This window comes from Nelusetta ayraudi, unplaced genomic scaffold (genome assembly GCF_046127955.1).
Source record: "Nelusetta ayraudi isolate G7.1 ecotype Tasmania unplaced genomic scaffold, CSIRO-AGI_Nayr_v1 ptg000039l, whole genome shotgun sequence".
Taxonomy (NCBI): domain Eukaryota; kingdom Metazoa; phylum Chordata; class Actinopteri; order Tetraodontiformes; family Monacanthidae; genus Nelusetta; species Nelusetta ayraudi.
The window spans coordinates 1225057-1243399 of NW_027466089.1; the positions used below are offsets into that span (position 1 = coordinate 1225057).

The 18343-nt window shown below is 47.0% G+C and overlaps 1 protein-coding gene across 1 annotated transcript in view; it reads right to left on the bottom strand.

Annotated features, from left to right (window-relative positions):
- LOC142892703 (uncharacterized) overlaps nucleotides 1-18343 on the bottom strand; it is a 113989-nt gene that overhangs the window by 5753 nt on the left and 89893 nt on the right. The window contains exons 6-17 of the mRNA XM_076032950.1: nucleotides 12680-12706; nucleotides 12532-12558; nucleotides 11177-11203; nucleotides 9769-9795; nucleotides 6094-6168; nucleotides 4681-4797; nucleotides 2299-2325; nucleotides 2161-2187; nucleotides 1984-2037; nucleotides 1837-1896; nucleotides 1703-1738; nucleotides 1532-1609 (exon numbers count right to left, since the gene is read on the bottom strand). Of these exons, the coding sequence (XP_075889065.1) occupies nucleotides 1532-1609; nucleotides 1703-1738; nucleotides 1837-1896; nucleotides 1984-2037; nucleotides 2161-2187; nucleotides 2299-2325; nucleotides 4681-4797; nucleotides 6094-6168; nucleotides 9769-9795; nucleotides 11177-11203; nucleotides 12532-12558; nucleotides 12680-12706 (582 nt within the window). The remainder of the gene's footprint in view (nucleotides 1-1531; nucleotides 1610-1702; nucleotides 1739-1836; nucleotides 1897-1983; nucleotides 2038-2160; nucleotides 2188-2298; nucleotides 2326-4680; nucleotides 4798-6093; nucleotides 6169-9768; nucleotides 9796-11176; nucleotides 11204-12531; nucleotides 12559-12679; nucleotides 12707-18343) is intronic.

Genomic DNA, 18343 nt, shown 5'->3' on the forward strand with positions numbered 1-18343 from the left:
AGAACTCAGGCTGATCGCAACGCAACGCTGTGTGTGGAGAAGGACCAGGCTATCCGACCCACGTGCCTCCTCTGCGCTGGTTTGCCATGTCACAGCCTCTTCAATCAAGCCTCCTAACCTTGCCATCCGCAGGATCGCACTGGTTTCTCTTTCTCCTTCAGAAGCATCAGCGCATCTTGAAGTCATAACGCACTCTACAGCCCCCCCCCCCCCCCCCCCCAAAAAAAAAAAAGTTTTGGCCTGTTCGGGGGTCTCTCGTGGGAACAAATGCATGTTTACAAACATTCTTTTGATCTGAGGTATTTTATCATTACAGAGTGAGGACAAGTCAGGCAAGCGCACAACAACAACTAAAAAAAATGTAATAAAGCACAATGGCACTCAACAACAAACCAAACCAAATAAATGACAGTGATGTTTAGCCCCAAATTCATTATCACCTTAACTTTGACCACAAATGAAAGCAATACGGCGCCTCACACAAACAAGGGGGGAACGCGCTCGTGGTGCACGCTGGGTGGCCGCACAACTCCAACCCAGACCTCTCGTGAGTGTTTCAGTGCAGTGTGAAACGTGCTGGCATGAGACGGCAACGCGAACCTCAGGTCCACATCTTTGACGACGGCTTCGTTCTACCTGCGCACGTCGTGCAGGCTCGGGGCACCACCTGGTTCCGAGGCTGACGGCACGCATTGAACCGAAACACGGCCCACTTGCTGAGATAAACCTCTGTTATTAGCTCAAGGCGCGATGAGCTGCAGAATCAATCAGCCTCGTTGAAAAAGGTGAGTGAAGCTGAGGCCACGACCGCTTGTGGTTCCCATCATCCCCCTGATGCACTGACTGATGCATGTGCAGTGGCATAAACACACACACACACACACACACACACACACACACACACACGCACACACACACACACACACACACACACCTCCCTGCTCCACTGTCACGGCTAAATCTTCTGAGTCACACTGGACGAGCAGCGTTAAAACACATTCATAACAAAGAACCAAAGGCTGTTGATTTTTCTGCATGGTTAAGCGCTCTCGCCGCGCCGCATCTAATCCGACAGAGCTGCACAGCTGCACAACGTTTGCTGTCCTGTCTTGTTTTTCCCAAAGTGAAAACACAAGAGAAAAAAAAAGGTGACATTCAGCACGACTTCTTCAGATGTGGCCTCTTTATTGGCACCCGCTGCGTTTGAGGCATGTGTCTGTGGGCACCGCCAGAGGCACACTGTTGCACTGGCAAGAGGCATGTGGGATCAGCGGGTGAACCACGCAGCGCACGCACGTGCACATCTACACGCATTATCGTCATACACTTCAGCCATCTCATCACTCCACCACAACCATGCTGAGAAAACTGCTGATTTACCGAAACACTGATGGTGCTGATGGCCTGTCAAGAAGAAACGAGGACACAGATAAAAAAAAAAAAAAAAAAAAATCTTTTGGAAGCCACAATATCAGGGTTTAGAGACTAGAATAAATATAGAAATGCATAAAAGAACAACCATGTCACTCACCTGGAAAGCGTCGAGAAGTTTCCCATTGAAGTCAATGATGTCAGAGGAGCCTGCGGTGCCTTTTTCACCTGGGTAACCCTGACACAGACAAAAGCAGCGGGACAGGCACGTGAATGACACGGGCCTAGCAATAGCAAGGATGAAATACAGCGAGCACTGAAATATCAATACCATTGGCCCTTGCAGTCCTTGTTCTCCTGCTTCTCCCTGCAGGAATCACATACAGAAAGATGATCAGGCATGAGAGTAAGTAACAACCAGGACATGTGCTAATGCCAACTGAGTTTTAGAGCTTTAGGCTTCACCTTTCCTCCTGGTAGTCCATCCAGGCCTCTCTCTCCTTTCTCGCCCATACCTGGCTCGCCCTTTGTCAATGTATGATAGACATTGACGTTAATGCAAGAAGAGAAAAAAAATTGACTTTACAACACGAGGGTGAATCATATGCACACCTTCGCTCCTGGAGGACCCTGCGGTCCTGTATAGCCGGGCTCACCGTCTTCTCCCTGTTGCGGAGAACCAATATTAAAAGGAGTCATTACACGAACAACACATTCAGATCCACACAGATAAAGAAGAAGTCAAGTTACAGCACCATATCTTATCCTGAAATCAGAAAATTGTCTTACCGGTTTGCCAGGTAATCCTTGAGTCCCCTGAAAAAATGTGACAGCATTACATTAGAACACAAAAACACACATACGTATACAGAACCTGTAATTCAGTCTACAAAAATGTTTTTTTTATTTTTTTTATCTATCACTCACTTCTATTCCATCTCGGCCAGGAAAACCCTAAGAAAAAGAAAAAAAAGGGAATTGCAGCGTTAGTTCGGCCGGGAGAGTTCGTTTCGCAATTGTGACCGCTAGATGTCAGTGTTTGACAAGACGTGGCCAGCTGACGTCTCACTCCTTCGGCTTGCGAGGGAAAGGAAAACCAGATGCCCATACAGATGCTGATAAAATTCCAGGGCAGAAGGGACACAAGATAATATCTCCAGCCTGAGAGTAATGTGAATGATACTGTACGGCTCTCTCTCTCTCTCTCTTACCGGCCTTAGAGCGAGAGGGGGACCCTGACGGGGCTCAAGCTTTTTGACACCGATGTCATGACATCAAGCGCATACAGAAATGAAAAAAATATATCCCCTTTTTGATTTTCTCATAAACAGCAGACAAGAGTCAACACACTGCACTTCCTTTATTAGCGCAGGGCCAGAGGAGCCTCATCCGTGACCTCGCACTGGCGTCTGGTCATCAGCTGTTTGGCTTCATTGTCTAAACAGACCTCTGGTGGCCTGGAGGTCTGTGAGGGCCGGTGCTGCTGCTGCTGCTGCTCGATGAGGTCTGCTATGAGGTCATGAGTAGCCGAGGCAGGGGGCTGATCTTGTGCAAAACCTCCTCTCTTCCTCACACACACACACACACACACACACACGCGCGCGCGTATACACTCCAATCAAGTGCTTGTCCTTCTAACTGGAGTGCAGCAATAAATGCACAATACAAATTGAAGGTTGTTCGCCTTTCTCGCCCTCCTCACGTCCAACAACAACGCGGGGAAGCTCCTTCAGAGGTTCCGCAGCTGGTTCTCATCCCCCTCACTCTCCGCCAGCACATACAAACTGTCACCCGCGTCTCCTCCACTACTGGGGTCCACTGAGGTCCTGTGTTTTTTTTTCTTTCTCGTTTTATTCTCATCCTCAGTCACACCAACCAGTCTTTTCTCACCCCTCTTATCTTTTGATCTCGGCCCTTCCTCTGCAGCAGCAGGAGACAAACGCGCGTTGCAAATAATTTTTGGGCACGTCTTTTATCGTGACTGCAGCAAAGGATGGATGAAGGAGCAGTTCAGATGTCAAACACATTTACCCTAATAAAACATAACAAACGCAATTTCAAAAAGGAGGAAGAATTCAAGGGGGGGGTGGGGGGGAGAGAAAGCAGAATGAGGCGAGGTTTATGGCTACCGCTTAAAAACTGTATCTGTTTGAAAAAGTTGATGGGCAACACATCAATAACGGATCAAAGCGCTTGAACTTAAACTTTAGCAGACAGCATCCATTAAGTAGTTGCTCAAAATGAAGTGCAGGGCAAGTAAAAGTAGAAAAAGACAGCTCAATCAGTAGGAGAAAAGGCCGAAATAAAGCGAAATATGCCAATTTAAAAAAACAAAACAAAACAAAAAATCAGACGTCTGCCACGACAGTGTAATTATCCCCACTGAGATGAGAAACTCTCCTCTGCAGCCTCGTTCACTTTCTGCAGCTCAGCCCCCCCTCACACATCTGCCTACAACATGGCTCAGAGCGCCACTCTGCCTTGTTTTGCTGTTTTCTTGGGTTTTGTGATGCCTTTTAATCAACTTGCAAAAATATATTTGCTATAGGCAAGGTTAGAGGACATGCCCGCTCCCTCTGACCCATCTGTTTTCAGTCATTTTCAGTGTAGTTTGCACCAGGCTTTGTTTTCCCTGCCAGTTCTGCGTGAGCTCTCGGCTCACCCACGCAGAAACCAACATTTTTCACTTGAAGCCCTCGGCCGCCCTGCGCCGGCTGAGGCTAACGTAGCATTTATTTCTTCAGCAAGGCAAACAAAAATTACCTTCACGGCTTTTCTTTTTCTTCCATCGCGCACCGCAGCTTTAGGCAACCGACACAAACTAAACTCTGGAGAGCAGAGACGGTTCAGAAACAAAGACCAAAAGAGGGCAGCTATTGTTCAGCGAGGCCGACGCCGTGTCCGCGGGCTCGCCGCACTGCTGTGTCTGCTTCGGAGGTGCATGGCGGCAAAGTCTTGGAAAAAACGAGGACGCGTTTGAGAGAGTTTACGACAGCGGTCGTACGACAAAAAATAGATGAAGTAGGAGGTCGAGTTCGAAAGCTAAAGCTTTTGTGAGAATGCCAAGGTGCTGGAATATAGGCTGACTGCAAGCTACTGCATAGGAAACTCAGAGTGTGGCCCAGTGGTTACACACCAGCAGAACATCACACTTTCCACCAGACTCTGTTGGACACTATTGGCAAAATCGAACGAGAGGATGAGGAAAGTGGCAAAGTGTGTAGAAAACCTCTAAGCCTTTCAACCCGGCAGGTTTGTCTTAATGTTTTTTGTTTTTTTGAACGTGGTGCACTTGCACGAAGCTCTTACAGGTTCTCCGGCCGGGCCACGCGGTCCATCTTTCCCTGTGTTTCCTGGGGGGCCGCGGGGGCCGGGAGGACCCGGAGGACCGGGTGGACCGGCGGGTCCAGCTTGGCCTTGGTCACCCTGTGCGAAATGAGGACAGCGAGAAAAAGACAGAAACAGAAGAGGAAAAAAAAAAGAATAAAATTCCAACCATAGAAAACAACTGACAAAACCACCGAGCTACTAACAATAGACTAAGACTCTTCCATCAAGTGTGCATTTTACGAAGTGCTGGGAACAGCACTTAGTGGTCTCCCTATCTCTCATTTCACGCTCCCTAGGGTGGCCACTAGAAAAACGACCGAAGACTCCATCTAATGCCAGTCACTGGTTTGTTTGTTCTTTTTACTGGAGCCACTTGACACCGTCATGGATTAGACTAAGTCTAGGAGAAACAGTTACTACCGCCTGCTGATTGTGGGCTTCCATTTCTTTGGGTAAAATCAAACTCAAACGTTTGAAAGGAATGCTAGAAGCGCCAGGGACAACAGCCCAAACAAAAAATGCGAAAGTGGAATCGCGGAGGCTAAAGGCTGAAGGGCGAACGTCTTGTAAGTGCGGAGAAACAAACTATATGGGTTCTGTCTCGCTTTTAAAACCTAATTAACTCGTCAGCTTGGCAGGCAAACAGTGATTCATTCGCTGAGTCAGAACAGTCACATAAAAAACAAAAACAGATTCCCAGAGAAAGACACCAGTGACCAGATACTGATGAGTAATAAGGAGTCTCCCTTTGTTTATGCCTCGCAATATGAAATTGGAACTGCCTCTCCCTTATTAAGACGATGCTGTCTCTGGATTTACATCTAACTGGGAACGTGAGTCTCACTGACGGCCTCCACACCCACGTTTACATCGAACTCATTAATACTCTAAATGTCGTGCTCACCACTGAAGGGGAAGCTAGCAGACCCAGAACTGTCTCTAAGCTAGAGTTCGCCTGCAACCCCCCGTCTCCACAGACATATGGCGCATTACGGACTACTTTGTTGTGGTGACCAAAATGGTACGACAAGTAATTGCATCGCCAATGGTATTTCCAAAGCCACCGTCGGGAACTAAAACCTTATACTTAAAAAAAACAAAACAAACATCTTCATTAGGTTCAGGTTTGAACTTTTCAACAAAGACCTTTGTTTTTAGTGGAATAAGGAGCACACTGTTCTCAGAGATTTGGCAAGACAATTTCCTCATCTTTGGAATCTTTAAAACTTTTAATCAGCCTCATTAAAGCAACAAAGCAAGCACAGTGCAACACAACTGAAAACAGAAATGAGATTGAAAAAGTAGGTGGGAAAGGTTCAGGCAGGATTTGCACGAGGAAGGCAGATGGCGATGCGTGGTTAATAAGCAAACATGCCTTTTGTTGTGATCTACCTTCAGAAAGCGTCTCTGAAAGCTGTTGGACTGATCTCCAGAGATAAAGCCGTGGTTGTAGCTGGGGAAGACCATCTGAGGTGCAAAAGAGAGTGGAAGGCACAAGACGCGCACAGACGGCAAAGAGAGAAAAAGAGTTGGAAGACAAAGAGGGAAGTGGAAAAATGCAAACGAAAAATAGGATGGAAATCAGGAATGAAGAGATAGCTGACACTGTGCAGGCGTCAGTCCACAAAGAGGCAGCTGCTGTGGGGAAAAACACAGATGGCACATCAACAGCCCCCTGGAAGTGGAAGCCAGAGGAGAAAGCTGGAAGAGAGACAGGGTTCCTTTTTTCCCATCAAGCAAGGATGCAAAAGAGGTCAACCCGCGGCGAGGAGGAGCGAAGGAAGAGTTCGCCTTGGCAAGGGGGTGACAAACCTTGAGTGTGAGAATCTGATTACTGTGGAGAGCTGCGTGTGTGCTGTAGCTAGGCGGCCCCTGAGGAGAGGAAGTGACAGGTTGAAAGGTGAGCGAGTCAATGAACCGTAACACCGCAAACGCTTTGCGGGGACCAACAAGATTTTCCACCATTATTGCTGATCCGCTCTCAAAAACAGGGCAAACGATCCCTTTGTAAGTTTAAATTTGTATATTTTTTATTTTTGGATTTAAACGCGTGTTTAATTCCCTGCGTGCGTTCCCCTCAACATTGCCTCATCCCTCCGTGCGTAACCAAACCAAACGGGGGTGAGCTCAGCTCTTCCCGGCTGAGGGGACGCGGTGTTGATGTGATGATTGTCTGTGGAGCCGATCGAAGCGAGACTTCGTCTCCGGCCAAAAGAACCTGGAGAGCGCCGCGCTCCTTCTCCGGGTGAGTTCCCTCTCAAAACACCGGCGAGCGAGGTCGAAAACAGAGAGATGACCTCAGAGAGGAGAAGAGAGCGCAGAGATGCTCGCCCACTCGTGAGGTTTCCTGCTAAAGACCCATTTATTGTCCCAACTGCCACATTCACTCTTCACACTTTTTCCATCGTTGTGGTGGCTCGATATGCATCTCTTTACAAAAAAACGGCCGCAGAATGGTGGTTTCTTCTTGACCACATTCACATCAGACCCCCTGGGCTGAAGCAAAGGAAAAATAGTGTCAGATTCTGGCTGTTGTCAGCTCGGCTTTTTGTTTGGACAGAGAGAAAGTTGGACGGGGGTTAAATGCTATTGGCGACCTTTTGTACCACGTTTTGGGTGGTTCTATCACGTTTGATGGCATTTTGATAGCCCCGCTATCCTGTGTTTGTCTTCTGTCCCGGCCGATGGATCCACAAACACTGACGGATTAACGGGGAGTCGCAGGTTAACAGAGATTTATGGCCACTTCCTGTTTTGCAGTGTATTCTCCCAACCTCGGGAGGAGCCTCGAGGTGAATCAGCGTTGGATCTGAGAACAGAGGAAGGTAATGACTGATGACGGCCCTCGCCACATTTATAGCGCTTGGCCCCCCAGTTTTGACCTCTGCTATATAAATAAATAAGGAAACATGAAAGACAACGTTTTTTCCCCCCCTCGCTGACAACAGGGAGTAACTGCGTGCCAAACCTCATTCACAACTACGGTAGTTTTAGAAGCTACGGGGTTTATTTTTCTACCAGGCTTGTGTTTCGGATCAATATGAGATTTTCTTTGGCCGCCAATTTAACGTGGGACTTCCAAGCACCAGACTTCTCATCCAAGTACAACATTGACCGTTTCTGGATGCCGCGTAAAGCCGAAGACCAAGAGGGTGTCGTGTTTGCACATATTTTCAACCGACAATCCCAGCAGATAGGCTGGGAAAATTCAATGGCCCACGCATTGATAGGAATCAGGAATTCTTTAAGCGTTTCTGAACCGCATCATAAATACTGTTCCGCCGTGTGGCTCTGTCAAATTTACACTCCATTTGTGCTTCGCCATAAAAACATTTTGTCAGGATTATTTCAGAAGCTATTACACGCCAGGATCCGCCAAGCCTTAGATTTCGAACGATAATTTCCTTTCTGATCATTTCTGCAAACAAATTTGGCAGGAGCTTTAAATGGAATTTTCTGACATTACAAATGACAGAAATGTCAGAAACTGAATCCTCGTCAAGAGGCACAGCGGTCAGGATGAGACCTGATTTCACAGGCTACTGGCACTATGGAACGGAGCAAAAATGAAAGGGTTATTGTAGCATAACCATGAACTTCTTATATGTTTGCAGTGAATCAACTTTTACTCCTGAGATTTTCCTGTCAAAGGACAAGTCGAACAGCAGCCTCCTCAGTGCCTGCCAGATATACGCAGCAGAACATACAGTATGACTTTAACTGAGGAGACCACACGGTATGTTCCCTCCCCCTAAACTTCAGCTCAGTTCTTCTCATCACAAAAGCTTTACGTCTTAAACTTCATTAAAATTTGGCCCAAGTTTGTAAGAGTTGGCAACGCAGGGCAAATTAGGCAGCCACAAAGGCTTTTGCAAGTGGAGAAATGCAAGTTTGGACCAATTGTGTGTTCTACAAATCACATCACAACATTCAGATCACATGAGAAGACTGAAAGAGCCAAGTCGTGTACCAACATGTAAAGCCCAGGGGGGTCATTTCCAAACCGCAGTAAATAAAAGGCAGATGAGATATTGTATGTAGATCCCCTGGCGCGAGAAATGATATCGCACTAACAACACAGACCAGACGCAAAACGAGGTTACCCACAATATTGGAAAAAAACCCAGTTTGATAGACTGGATAGCAGCTTTGGCCTACTGCCCCGACCGTTAGGTTTGCATTGTGTGGTTTCAATATATCCACAGTTCTCTAACGTGATCAGTTTACATCTCTGGCACCGGAGCTGTGGCCACGCAAGACCTCATCACAAGAGTTTGGACTGTGTTGTCGGTGTAGCTTTTGGAGAAGCTGTGAAGGGTAAACACACTTTTCCTTTTGAGGTCTTCAAACAGTTGCAAGAGTGACGAGAGCTGCGCGGGCAGAGCAAATCTGGGCAAATCCTCTGATCGAAAGAAGTTTCACTGTTGTTTGCAGTTTGCACGTGCGCGCGGCTCCCCTGTCCAATCAGTGATAATCTGTAAAGTCTGAAGTTTGGATCATAGCTGTGAATGTTTTCTGGGTTGCTTCAGTTTCCTCATGCAGCACTTTGTTACTTTGATGTCTGAAAGAGAAATACTTGAAATTCTGAAAGAATTTAACCCACTACACAACTGGTATCGCACATGACTTGTTGAGTGACAGACTCATCCGCTTTTCATGCGTGCATCTTTTGAAGGTGACTCTCTTTTTGCATTCAGAGAAATGTTTTTGTGACAACTTATGACTATATTATTACTTAATGCTCTACTGTATGGACTTGTATTGCTTTTTTTTTTTTACCCATATTCCCACCATTAATTTCACTTAATAAGACAACAATGAACACTTGCAAGTGTGAAGTGGAAGCACAAGGTTACCAGTAGAAAAAGACAACTAAAAGAAAGGAACAACATTGAATAATAATAATTATAACTCATGCTTTTGTGTTGATATATATTGTTTTTAAATCAGCATTGCAGAGGTTCCATGGATTCCAGAATATCTGTTCAATCAGGTCAGCTCGTCAAAACATGACACCATCATCACATCCCTTCAACTCTTCAGTCAAGGACAGAGAACAAGACTTACCCTTGGCCCAATATCTCCCTGGTCACCCTGTGATAAAAAAAACAACAACAGGAAAACAACAGTTGTCAGCAGATAGTACTATTGTACATGCGCCACAGCAAGAGGCGTGCAAGCGGACGCTCGGCCTCTGTGACAGACAGTCTAAAAAGCTCGTATTGTGCAGGGGAAGGAAGCAACACAAAGGTCATCGGTCTCTCAAACCAGTTCAGGATGTCGACTGCGTAAATGGTTTGATAGGCCACAATTGGATTCATGTGACGGTGGGTGAGGCTGGGATGAGCAGCAGTGGGAACGCAAGGGACACATGGGAAAAGTTTCGCCTCGAAGGGCCTTTTCTGCAGATGATATCAAAAGTTTCTTTCGCTAATATCATTGCAACATGTGTTACGCGTTATGAAAGTGTATATTTAGAAGCCCACACTGTGGATTTTCCCAAAAACTAAGTGTTTCTGGTTGTGTAAACCTAATGAAGCAGTTTTAGGTGAAATAGAACTAACCAAGCTGTTTTGTCAGCTAAACAGAACAGCATATTTGTGGCATCCGAGATCTAACCAAGAATTTGTGTTGCTTAAAACCAACCAAGTGCAAAAATAAAGCAGAACAAAAAAAGGGACTTGATTCTTGGTCCCCGAGGTATAAACCCTGGACAAGACCGCAAGAATCTGCTACCTTCAGGAGACGAGTTATAATAAATGTTTTCTCAAAAAAAGACTTTAATGGGCCCATAATACAGCCATGATTGGATGTTTACTCAGAGACTCCAGATTTCAGTGGGGCAGCTTTTCATGATTTGTTATTGTTGAAAAACAAAGAACTTCACAAAACAGAATATTTCGCCATTTGTTCACAGGCAAATGATAAAATTGTTGCTTAAAAGGCGTTGCATGCAAAAGATGTGAGTTTAAAAAAAATCAAAGGGTGGACTTTACTGCTTTCACCAGTGTAGAGACACTTATCTTGCACTTAACCGGACAGTTTTTGCTCGAATGCAAAAAAGAAGAAGAACCAAAAAGCCCCCCGCCCCCCAAACACAAATGACTACACGCATCAGTCTCCTCCGCCTGCTAAGGGTCAGTAACATCTAAGGTTGCGCAGAGGTTCCCGAAGAGGGGAAACATCTGGCTGTCATCGAACCCACTGCGAGGCCTGCTAACCTACGCCGCGCATTTTCTGCAAGGACTCGCAGGAACGGGTGAGCTTCCACATGACTGCGGCGCCATCTATCGCCTTTTTTTGACGGATGCGCTGCGTAAAGGTCGGGGTCGGGGGACGCGGCACCTGCGAAGCCTGCTAGCGTGCGTGCGCCTACAACCTACGCCTCTCGCCTGAAATGTGTAAATTACCACAGGGAATAAATCTGAAGCTCATTTGTCAGGCAGGATCGGAAAATCCACGGCGGGAAACATACCTTTTCTCCCTTGGGTCCGGCTGGTCCCTGCAGGAGAGAGGAGAGGGAGCGGTCAAGTGTCGTGCGGGCAACATTCATCATGGCAGAGTTCAACAGGCGCCCAGCGGGGTGGACGAACAGCGAGCCTCAGTTTGCCGATGCCGTTCAATTTGGCCGTGCCACTGAGACGACTCAATCACGGCTGCTGCCCAGCCAGTCAGAATTCGCTTTAACTTGTTGGGAAAAATAGAAAAGTAATTGCTGCAGGGAATCTGAATGTGCTTAAAATCTGTCAGCGACACCGCCAACCGCAGAGTGACACCTCGGGTGACGACGACAGGAAGGCCTGTCACCAGCTGCGTCTCCAACAACGACCACAGGGTCTCAAACGGCAGTCAGACTCCATCATGGTCTTGCTGCCTCTCTCCATTTGAATCCTTCCCCATTCCATTCTACTTTCATGAAGCCCACCCACCCACCCGACCCGCCCCAGGGTCTCCATGTCTGCCACGAGATCTTCCCTGAAGCTTCTTCCCTCTAAATGGTTCCCCCCTTTGTCAGGGCCTCCCTCTCAGCGCGGCATCCGCTCCCCCTGGACGAGCTCCCGACTCGCAGCAAAAGGGCTGTGTGCAAATGCGTGTGGCCTCGGAAATCATGACAGGCAGCAGCGTATCTCCGACACTGCCGCTCCTCTGACCTCCAGGCCCGGACAGAGGAAGAGGAGATGAACTCTGTCGAGCATCGATCAGCATCAATCAAACTGTTTTCCGCAGTTCATCGTTTAATTTGTCTCATTTGTTTTGTAATCTCCGTGCAAGTCCCCTGGGAGAACTCGGACCGAGGAGTTCTCCCAGGGGTTTTTGATCTAACTTCTGCTCCGCTTGATCCCCTGCTCCACCTTAGATCATCAGCACTGTGGGCTGAGCTTTCAGGGGAAAGTGTGATGGATGGTACTCTGAGGCGCGAGGCGTTTTCGGCAAGCTGTTTGACTGAGCCATGGTCCCCCTGTGACTGAGACTTCCAGTGATGGAGGAGAAAAATGACCACCAAACCACTCTAAGGTGATCCCACCGGGGCAATATAAATGATTAAAGCTCGGGTTGGCCGTCACCTGTGCTACAGATGTAATGCTAACATGCATTTGCCATGACAACATAGTTTGGTGAAAATATGATGTTTAAAAGGCCCAATGTGTGAAATTTTACAGGATCTGCAGTGTGAAATTGAATAAAAATACATCTGTTTAGTTTTTAGTTCAGTGAAGTCAATAGAAAAATGAATAGCAGGTGTGCTACCCCCCACTCCTAGTTACCTAGTAATAAGCATTTTTAGTGTGAGATTGTTTTTTTTTGGATGGATTGTTGTGTGTTGAGTACCTGACTTCCTTTAGGACCTGGATAACCCTGAAAAGAGACAAAAGAGAAAACCAGAGTCAGTACTGAACGTCGTGATTCAAAGTTTAGAGAAGTTTAAGAAGAAGTTAAGAAAGTTTATTGTTTTATTGATGATTTCTGCACTACTCACAGGTTTACCGTCCAACCCAAGTGGACCCTGTGTAGAAAACAGAAACAAATCAGAAAAATGCCAGAGGTGCAGAGTTACCTTTCCTGGCAGCGGTGTGTTGAGTAAGTGGTCGGTGTTCTTCAGAAAAACAAGGGTTGTTCCGCTTTGTTAATGAGAAGACTGATGTGACCCGGGAGTGGAGAGCGGTGAGACAGCTAAGCTTAGCCAGTAACTCCTCCTGGGAGATAAATAGTCTGACACAGATAGCCATAAAACCCAAAGTGGTTCACTTTAACGCAGCCTTTCATCTGGATAAAACATCATGGGTTCAATATGGCATTTAGTGAACTTTAGAGGCTCCTTTGTTAGGTTAAGTCCAGGAGAGAGCCGTGTCACTATATCACTTCTTTCCTGACTCGGCTGGTTGCTTCTTGATAATGGAACCTCATTTTTTAAATTTTTTTTTTTATCAAACTCTATGAAAAAATGTAATGATTGGATTTCCAAAAATATACATCTATTGTCTACTGTCGGATATTCACTGCCGGGCTGCTGGGAATAAAGAACACGATAAGGAAGCGGCAGGGACGTTATTGGAAGCAGACACACGTATTTCCCCCTCTCAAAGTATGTTGAGACGCCTGCTATCTTTTAGCATTTCAAATTGTTACAGTCTATATGCATCTCTCAAGAGACAATGTGTGAATGATTTCAGCTCAGAGACAAACAGTGAAGTGGATTAGACAAGACGTAAAAAAATTCATCTAGTTCAGACAATTGCATGCTTTTAAACGACAGAGAGAAGCAGCAGTGGCTCTAGAGACGTTTACGAATGAGGTGGAAAAGAAGAGACAAATGCAAGATCCTTTAATTTCCTCCAATCAGCTGCTCAGTGTGTATCCTGTCCCATTAAAATGAACTGTGCCTCCTAATGTTTGTGCCAAGAAAATTCAAACATCAGCACCTTCCAGAGCTGTTGTTCACGCCTAAATTCTAACGTGGAGTTGAACACTTTGACCTAAATCTTGCAAAAGACACCCCGGCAACAAGTAACTGACCTGTAAACTTCCTATCCAGCACCATGTGAATGCCGCGGACGCAAGCAAATGTGTTGTCTTTGTTTGCTAAATAAACAATAAAAGGAAAACAACAAGCCGAGCAGTCGTTGAACCTCCTCGGCGCGGCCACGCTCAGTTCAAAGACACGGAACCTCACATCCCCTCCTTCAACAGGACGCAGCCGTCGGCAAACTTTCCAGAAACACTTAAACATGATGTATGCGCCAAAGCCTGATGTTGACTTCCTCGCTAACGACTGTACTTAATGTTAAACCAACAGTTTTTACGGGGTCCCTGGAGTCGCAGGTTGCGCAGCCTCTCACAGTGGCGGCGGCTCGGCCGACTGGAACCCATCATTAGGCATCAGACCGTCGACGGTCCAGGATGTTCTGCAAATAAAACTGGACCCTTTTCCTCATTATCCTCCAATATTGGCCCGATGTCCGGCACGAAAACCCTCCGTAAGATCATCGCTAGGCTGCTCTGATGGGATGAAAACATCAGGACGGAGGGACGAAGAGAAAAACTGGGATAATGATACTTCCAAGCTCCTTTTATTAATAGTTTATGTGATAATTTGCTGCCCCTCTTAAATACTGTACTGACACCGCAAGACTGTGAAGGCTCTTTTAGTGGTTAGTCTAGCATAAAGGAGATTTAGTCTGGCCCCAGCAAAAGCCTTTGAGGCCCCCGGTCTCTTTTTGATGAAGGGTCCCTGTGAAATCAGCAGTAGGTGGCTCAAAGGGGAGTGGAACAAATGACTGGGAACGCTGGGACGGCAATAATTTACCCCGACTGTCAAGCGGAGTGTGAAGAGTTGGGGGCCGGAGCGCTCGCCAGTTCGCTCGCTCGGAGCTGCACGCAAGCACGGATGAAGCGCCGCGACGTCGTTTCACCACCCTATTAAACGAGCCATGCTGCATTTTATCACGCCGCACGTTCAGCCAAACATGAAGGGAGTCCACAAAACATCTCTGGGGGTTTTTTACTCCCATGTGCGTTTCCATGGACCTTCTCCATGTAGGAGCATTTTCTCCTGGCTACACTGTCGTAGTCTTTTTATCTGATCAAGTATTCATTCTGCGGCAGTTATGAGGTGAAACTGTTACTGTGGAGCCCAATAAGAGGAAGTATGACGATTACAACAGGTCATCAGAGTGGATAAGAGGTGTCAGTTTTAATCTCAGACACTCATTTATTCATTGATTGAGCAGTATTTCCATAACAAACAATTCTTAAGGGTCAATGTGACTCAGTAACCTTCGGAGAGACGAGGACTGTGCATCTTTTTATGTCCTTGGCTTCCTGAGTGTTAGGAGGGTGGGACCTAGAACACGCCGTTCTGGCAATCAGCCCTTTGTGATGTCACAAAAAGAAGGACTGAAACCACTCTGATTCCTTTAGGAGACTTCCAGCTGACTTGTCTTTGCCCCCTGCAAGGTCCAAGTTTGCTTGGAGGAAGTTAAGACTGAAAGTGTTGTCTGGAGGCTGTGCAGTTTCCTCTGAACACTTGCTCGCATGAGGCTGCGCCGCAGGGGTTCTTGCCGAAAATGGGTAAAATATGGGGCCTTTAAAGTTATGCCAATAACTGGCGAAATGTTTCAAGCAAGAATGCAGCCATCCTCACACTGGTAGTAATGGACTGCTTATGATGTGATGATTGAGGCAAGAAAAAAATCATCAGGACTAGAGGAGGGAGGACGTCTGTGTCTTCTCCAGTTAATAATGAGTGGTTTGGGGAAGATGTAAACTCTCAAAACAACTGCGGTTCCGAGTTGGTTTGGTGGCTCGATGCTGTTCCTGTTTGAGCCAAACACTGATTGTTCTAACGCAATTTAGCAGCATAATCTTCAAAATGTTTACACAGAGTACATTGTAAAAGCCTCACACATGCGTGTGTGTGTGTGTGTGTGTGTGCTTGTGAGCCTGCCTGCATGTGTGTGTGCGTGCCCGTCTTGTGCGTCTTTGCATCTGGCAGCATTTATCAGGGCTCGGCTCCTTCAAGGCTCTTCAGGCAGGGTAGAAGTAGATGAGGTGAACATGCAGAGGTCATCTGCCACTGCAAAGACCCTAGTTATGGCGAAAACCTTGTGATTTACTGCTGCTAACAAGCCACACGGTGGCTTGTAAAAGGCACGTACCATTAGAGTGCGTGTGACAGGGGGAGACGGGGAGAATCCCGACAATAAACCTCGAATCTTCCACCAGCAGGAGAGAGTTTGCAGACTTGCAGCGACCTTGAAACTGACTTAACGTCTATCTGACCTTAAATGAAATAAGGCCTTGAGCGAGCTTAAACATGAGAGAAGGATATAATCCATACAAGAGAGCTGCCCAGAAAGCCCGAGACTTACTGATGAGATAGGGCACTTCAAATAAAAGCTGTTTAGCTCATTTTATTTATTTTAAAAGAACATGAGTCAGAGCTGCACTTGAACGCACAGGGAAGGTAAAAAAAAGTACCAATGGTAGATTGTATGCTTTTGTCTCTGCATAAAGAGATTGTTGTTGTTTGCTGCAGACAGACCAGAGAGTATAAATGAAAATAAAAATAATAAAAACCCACAAAACTGCGATTAAATAGTTAATGTAGTCTTGACTCTTTTCCTTCACAGAAAGACCAAAGGAGGGACGACAAACAAAAAAGAAAGGAAGGAAAAAAAAAAGGCTAAAATTTTCAAAATACGTGAGAAAACAGAGGTTGGGATTACGACCAAGAACCTCGAGGAACTGAGTTGGGGGAAAATACAATAGCAGCTCTGTGCATACGTGCGGTTCTTTGTATATTTTACACTCGGATCGCTGTCTCATCTTGCAGCATCCCTGGTAAATAAAACAAAAGGTGGTTCCAGCTCAGCATTCCTGATAATTAAGTGGCTTTTAAACAACATCCCTGGAAAACACCCTGTGTCTGTGTCTGTGTGTGCGACGCTCGTACACACTCATGTGCCCGTCTCGCCTCGCCTTAATCCCAGGGGATCGGCGTCTCGGCTGCCTTTACTGCCCGCCTCTCCCCTGCGGCGCGCCCTGCTAATTAGCGCGGCGTAATTGCAAACGATGGCCTGGGCGTGTGCACGTCTGAGCCAAGACGTACAACATGGCACTAATGTCAGGCGCTGAGCAACTGAGCTGAGCAACGTCTCTGCTTGGCCTCAAGCGCACTCGACGATTCTTCTACTCTTCTGTCCGACATCCACAACTCTAGCGGCGCTCAAAAGATGCTTCCAGGCACTTGACATTTGCCTGCATCCTGCATCAGAGGAGCACAAACAAAGCGTACCGCAGCGCTGCGTGTCTGAGAGAGAAAATTACCGACATGTTGTCGGCCGACTGTCTGGCTTTAATCTGCGCCGCTCGGAGGCCCCCCGAGATCCTGAACAATGGAGGCCTTTTTGGCCCTGTTTGTGCTGAGCAAGGTCCCGCCGACCTGTCACCCACTGGCACTTCTGTGTAAACAAGGCGAGTGGGCCCAGTTGAGCTGGGCTGGGCTGGGCTGGGCTGAGCTGAGCTGGGCTTGGCTGGGCTGGTCTGAGTTGAGCTCGACTGGGCTGGGCTGAGCTGAACTGGGCTGAGCTAGGATGAGCTGAGCTGAACTGAACTGAACTGAACTGAACTGAACTGGGCTGGGCTGGGCTGAGCTGAGCTGAGCTGAATTGGGATGAGCTGAGCTGGGCTGAACTGGGCATGCTGGTGGCTGCAATGTGATAATCAACTGGGTCGGGCAAGCAGCAACAGGGAGGAGGTGGGTTTACGCTGCTCTGTCAGCCTGCCTGACTCTGATTGTTTGACAGAGGGGAGGCTCTCTTCTGAAACCTGAACTCCCCCTCGCCGCGCCTGCGATTTACACGAGAGGGGAGAACGGACGGTTCAGTCGCACGAGGGGAGAAAACGTGTACACACGTGCGCTTTGGTGCTTGCATAAAAACTCCTGCAATTAAAGGCTGTTTATCATTTCATGGGCCGCCTCGGTGGAGACGGACTGCTGCCTTACCTTCAGAGGCAGGACCGCAGCACCAATCAGAGGGGGTCAACACACACGATGTTCACATCCTCCACCTCGAGCTCAAAAATCTGGTTCGCCTCAGGCTTAAAGACAGTCTAAGCACCTTGCTGAAGGAGTTCACGCAATGCTGAGCTAATTACCCATCCACAAACTCTTTGTGAAGAAAAAACGCGTGTTTGAATCAGCGTCCGCCAGTTTGCAGCTGGCAGCCAACTGGAGAGGAGGCTGTTTTCATAGAGCAGGGCAGGTAAACGGAGCTCCAGAAGAGGCTCCTGGAGGGGAGGCAGGCTGCAGGAACCTGGAGGCTTCTTCCAGCACGTGGACTAACGAGAAGGTGGGTATAGTGGTCTGGTTGATTGCAGGGGCTCCGAGTGTTGCGGCGCAGGTTTCAGGTGGTAACAAAATAATAATAATAGTAAAGAAAAGCACAATAATAGTCAAGAAATACAGAGTAAAATGTGTTGTTGCTCAAAAAGGAGATATTTTTACATTAGCAAATAAATTGATCTGCATTTGAGGCATGAATGCAATTGACTAGGTTGGATCGAGTAAGATGGTTGATTGTCTCTTCATGACGGATCAAGTCATGAAGAACAGAAAAAGGATAAAAGTTAATAATAAGGT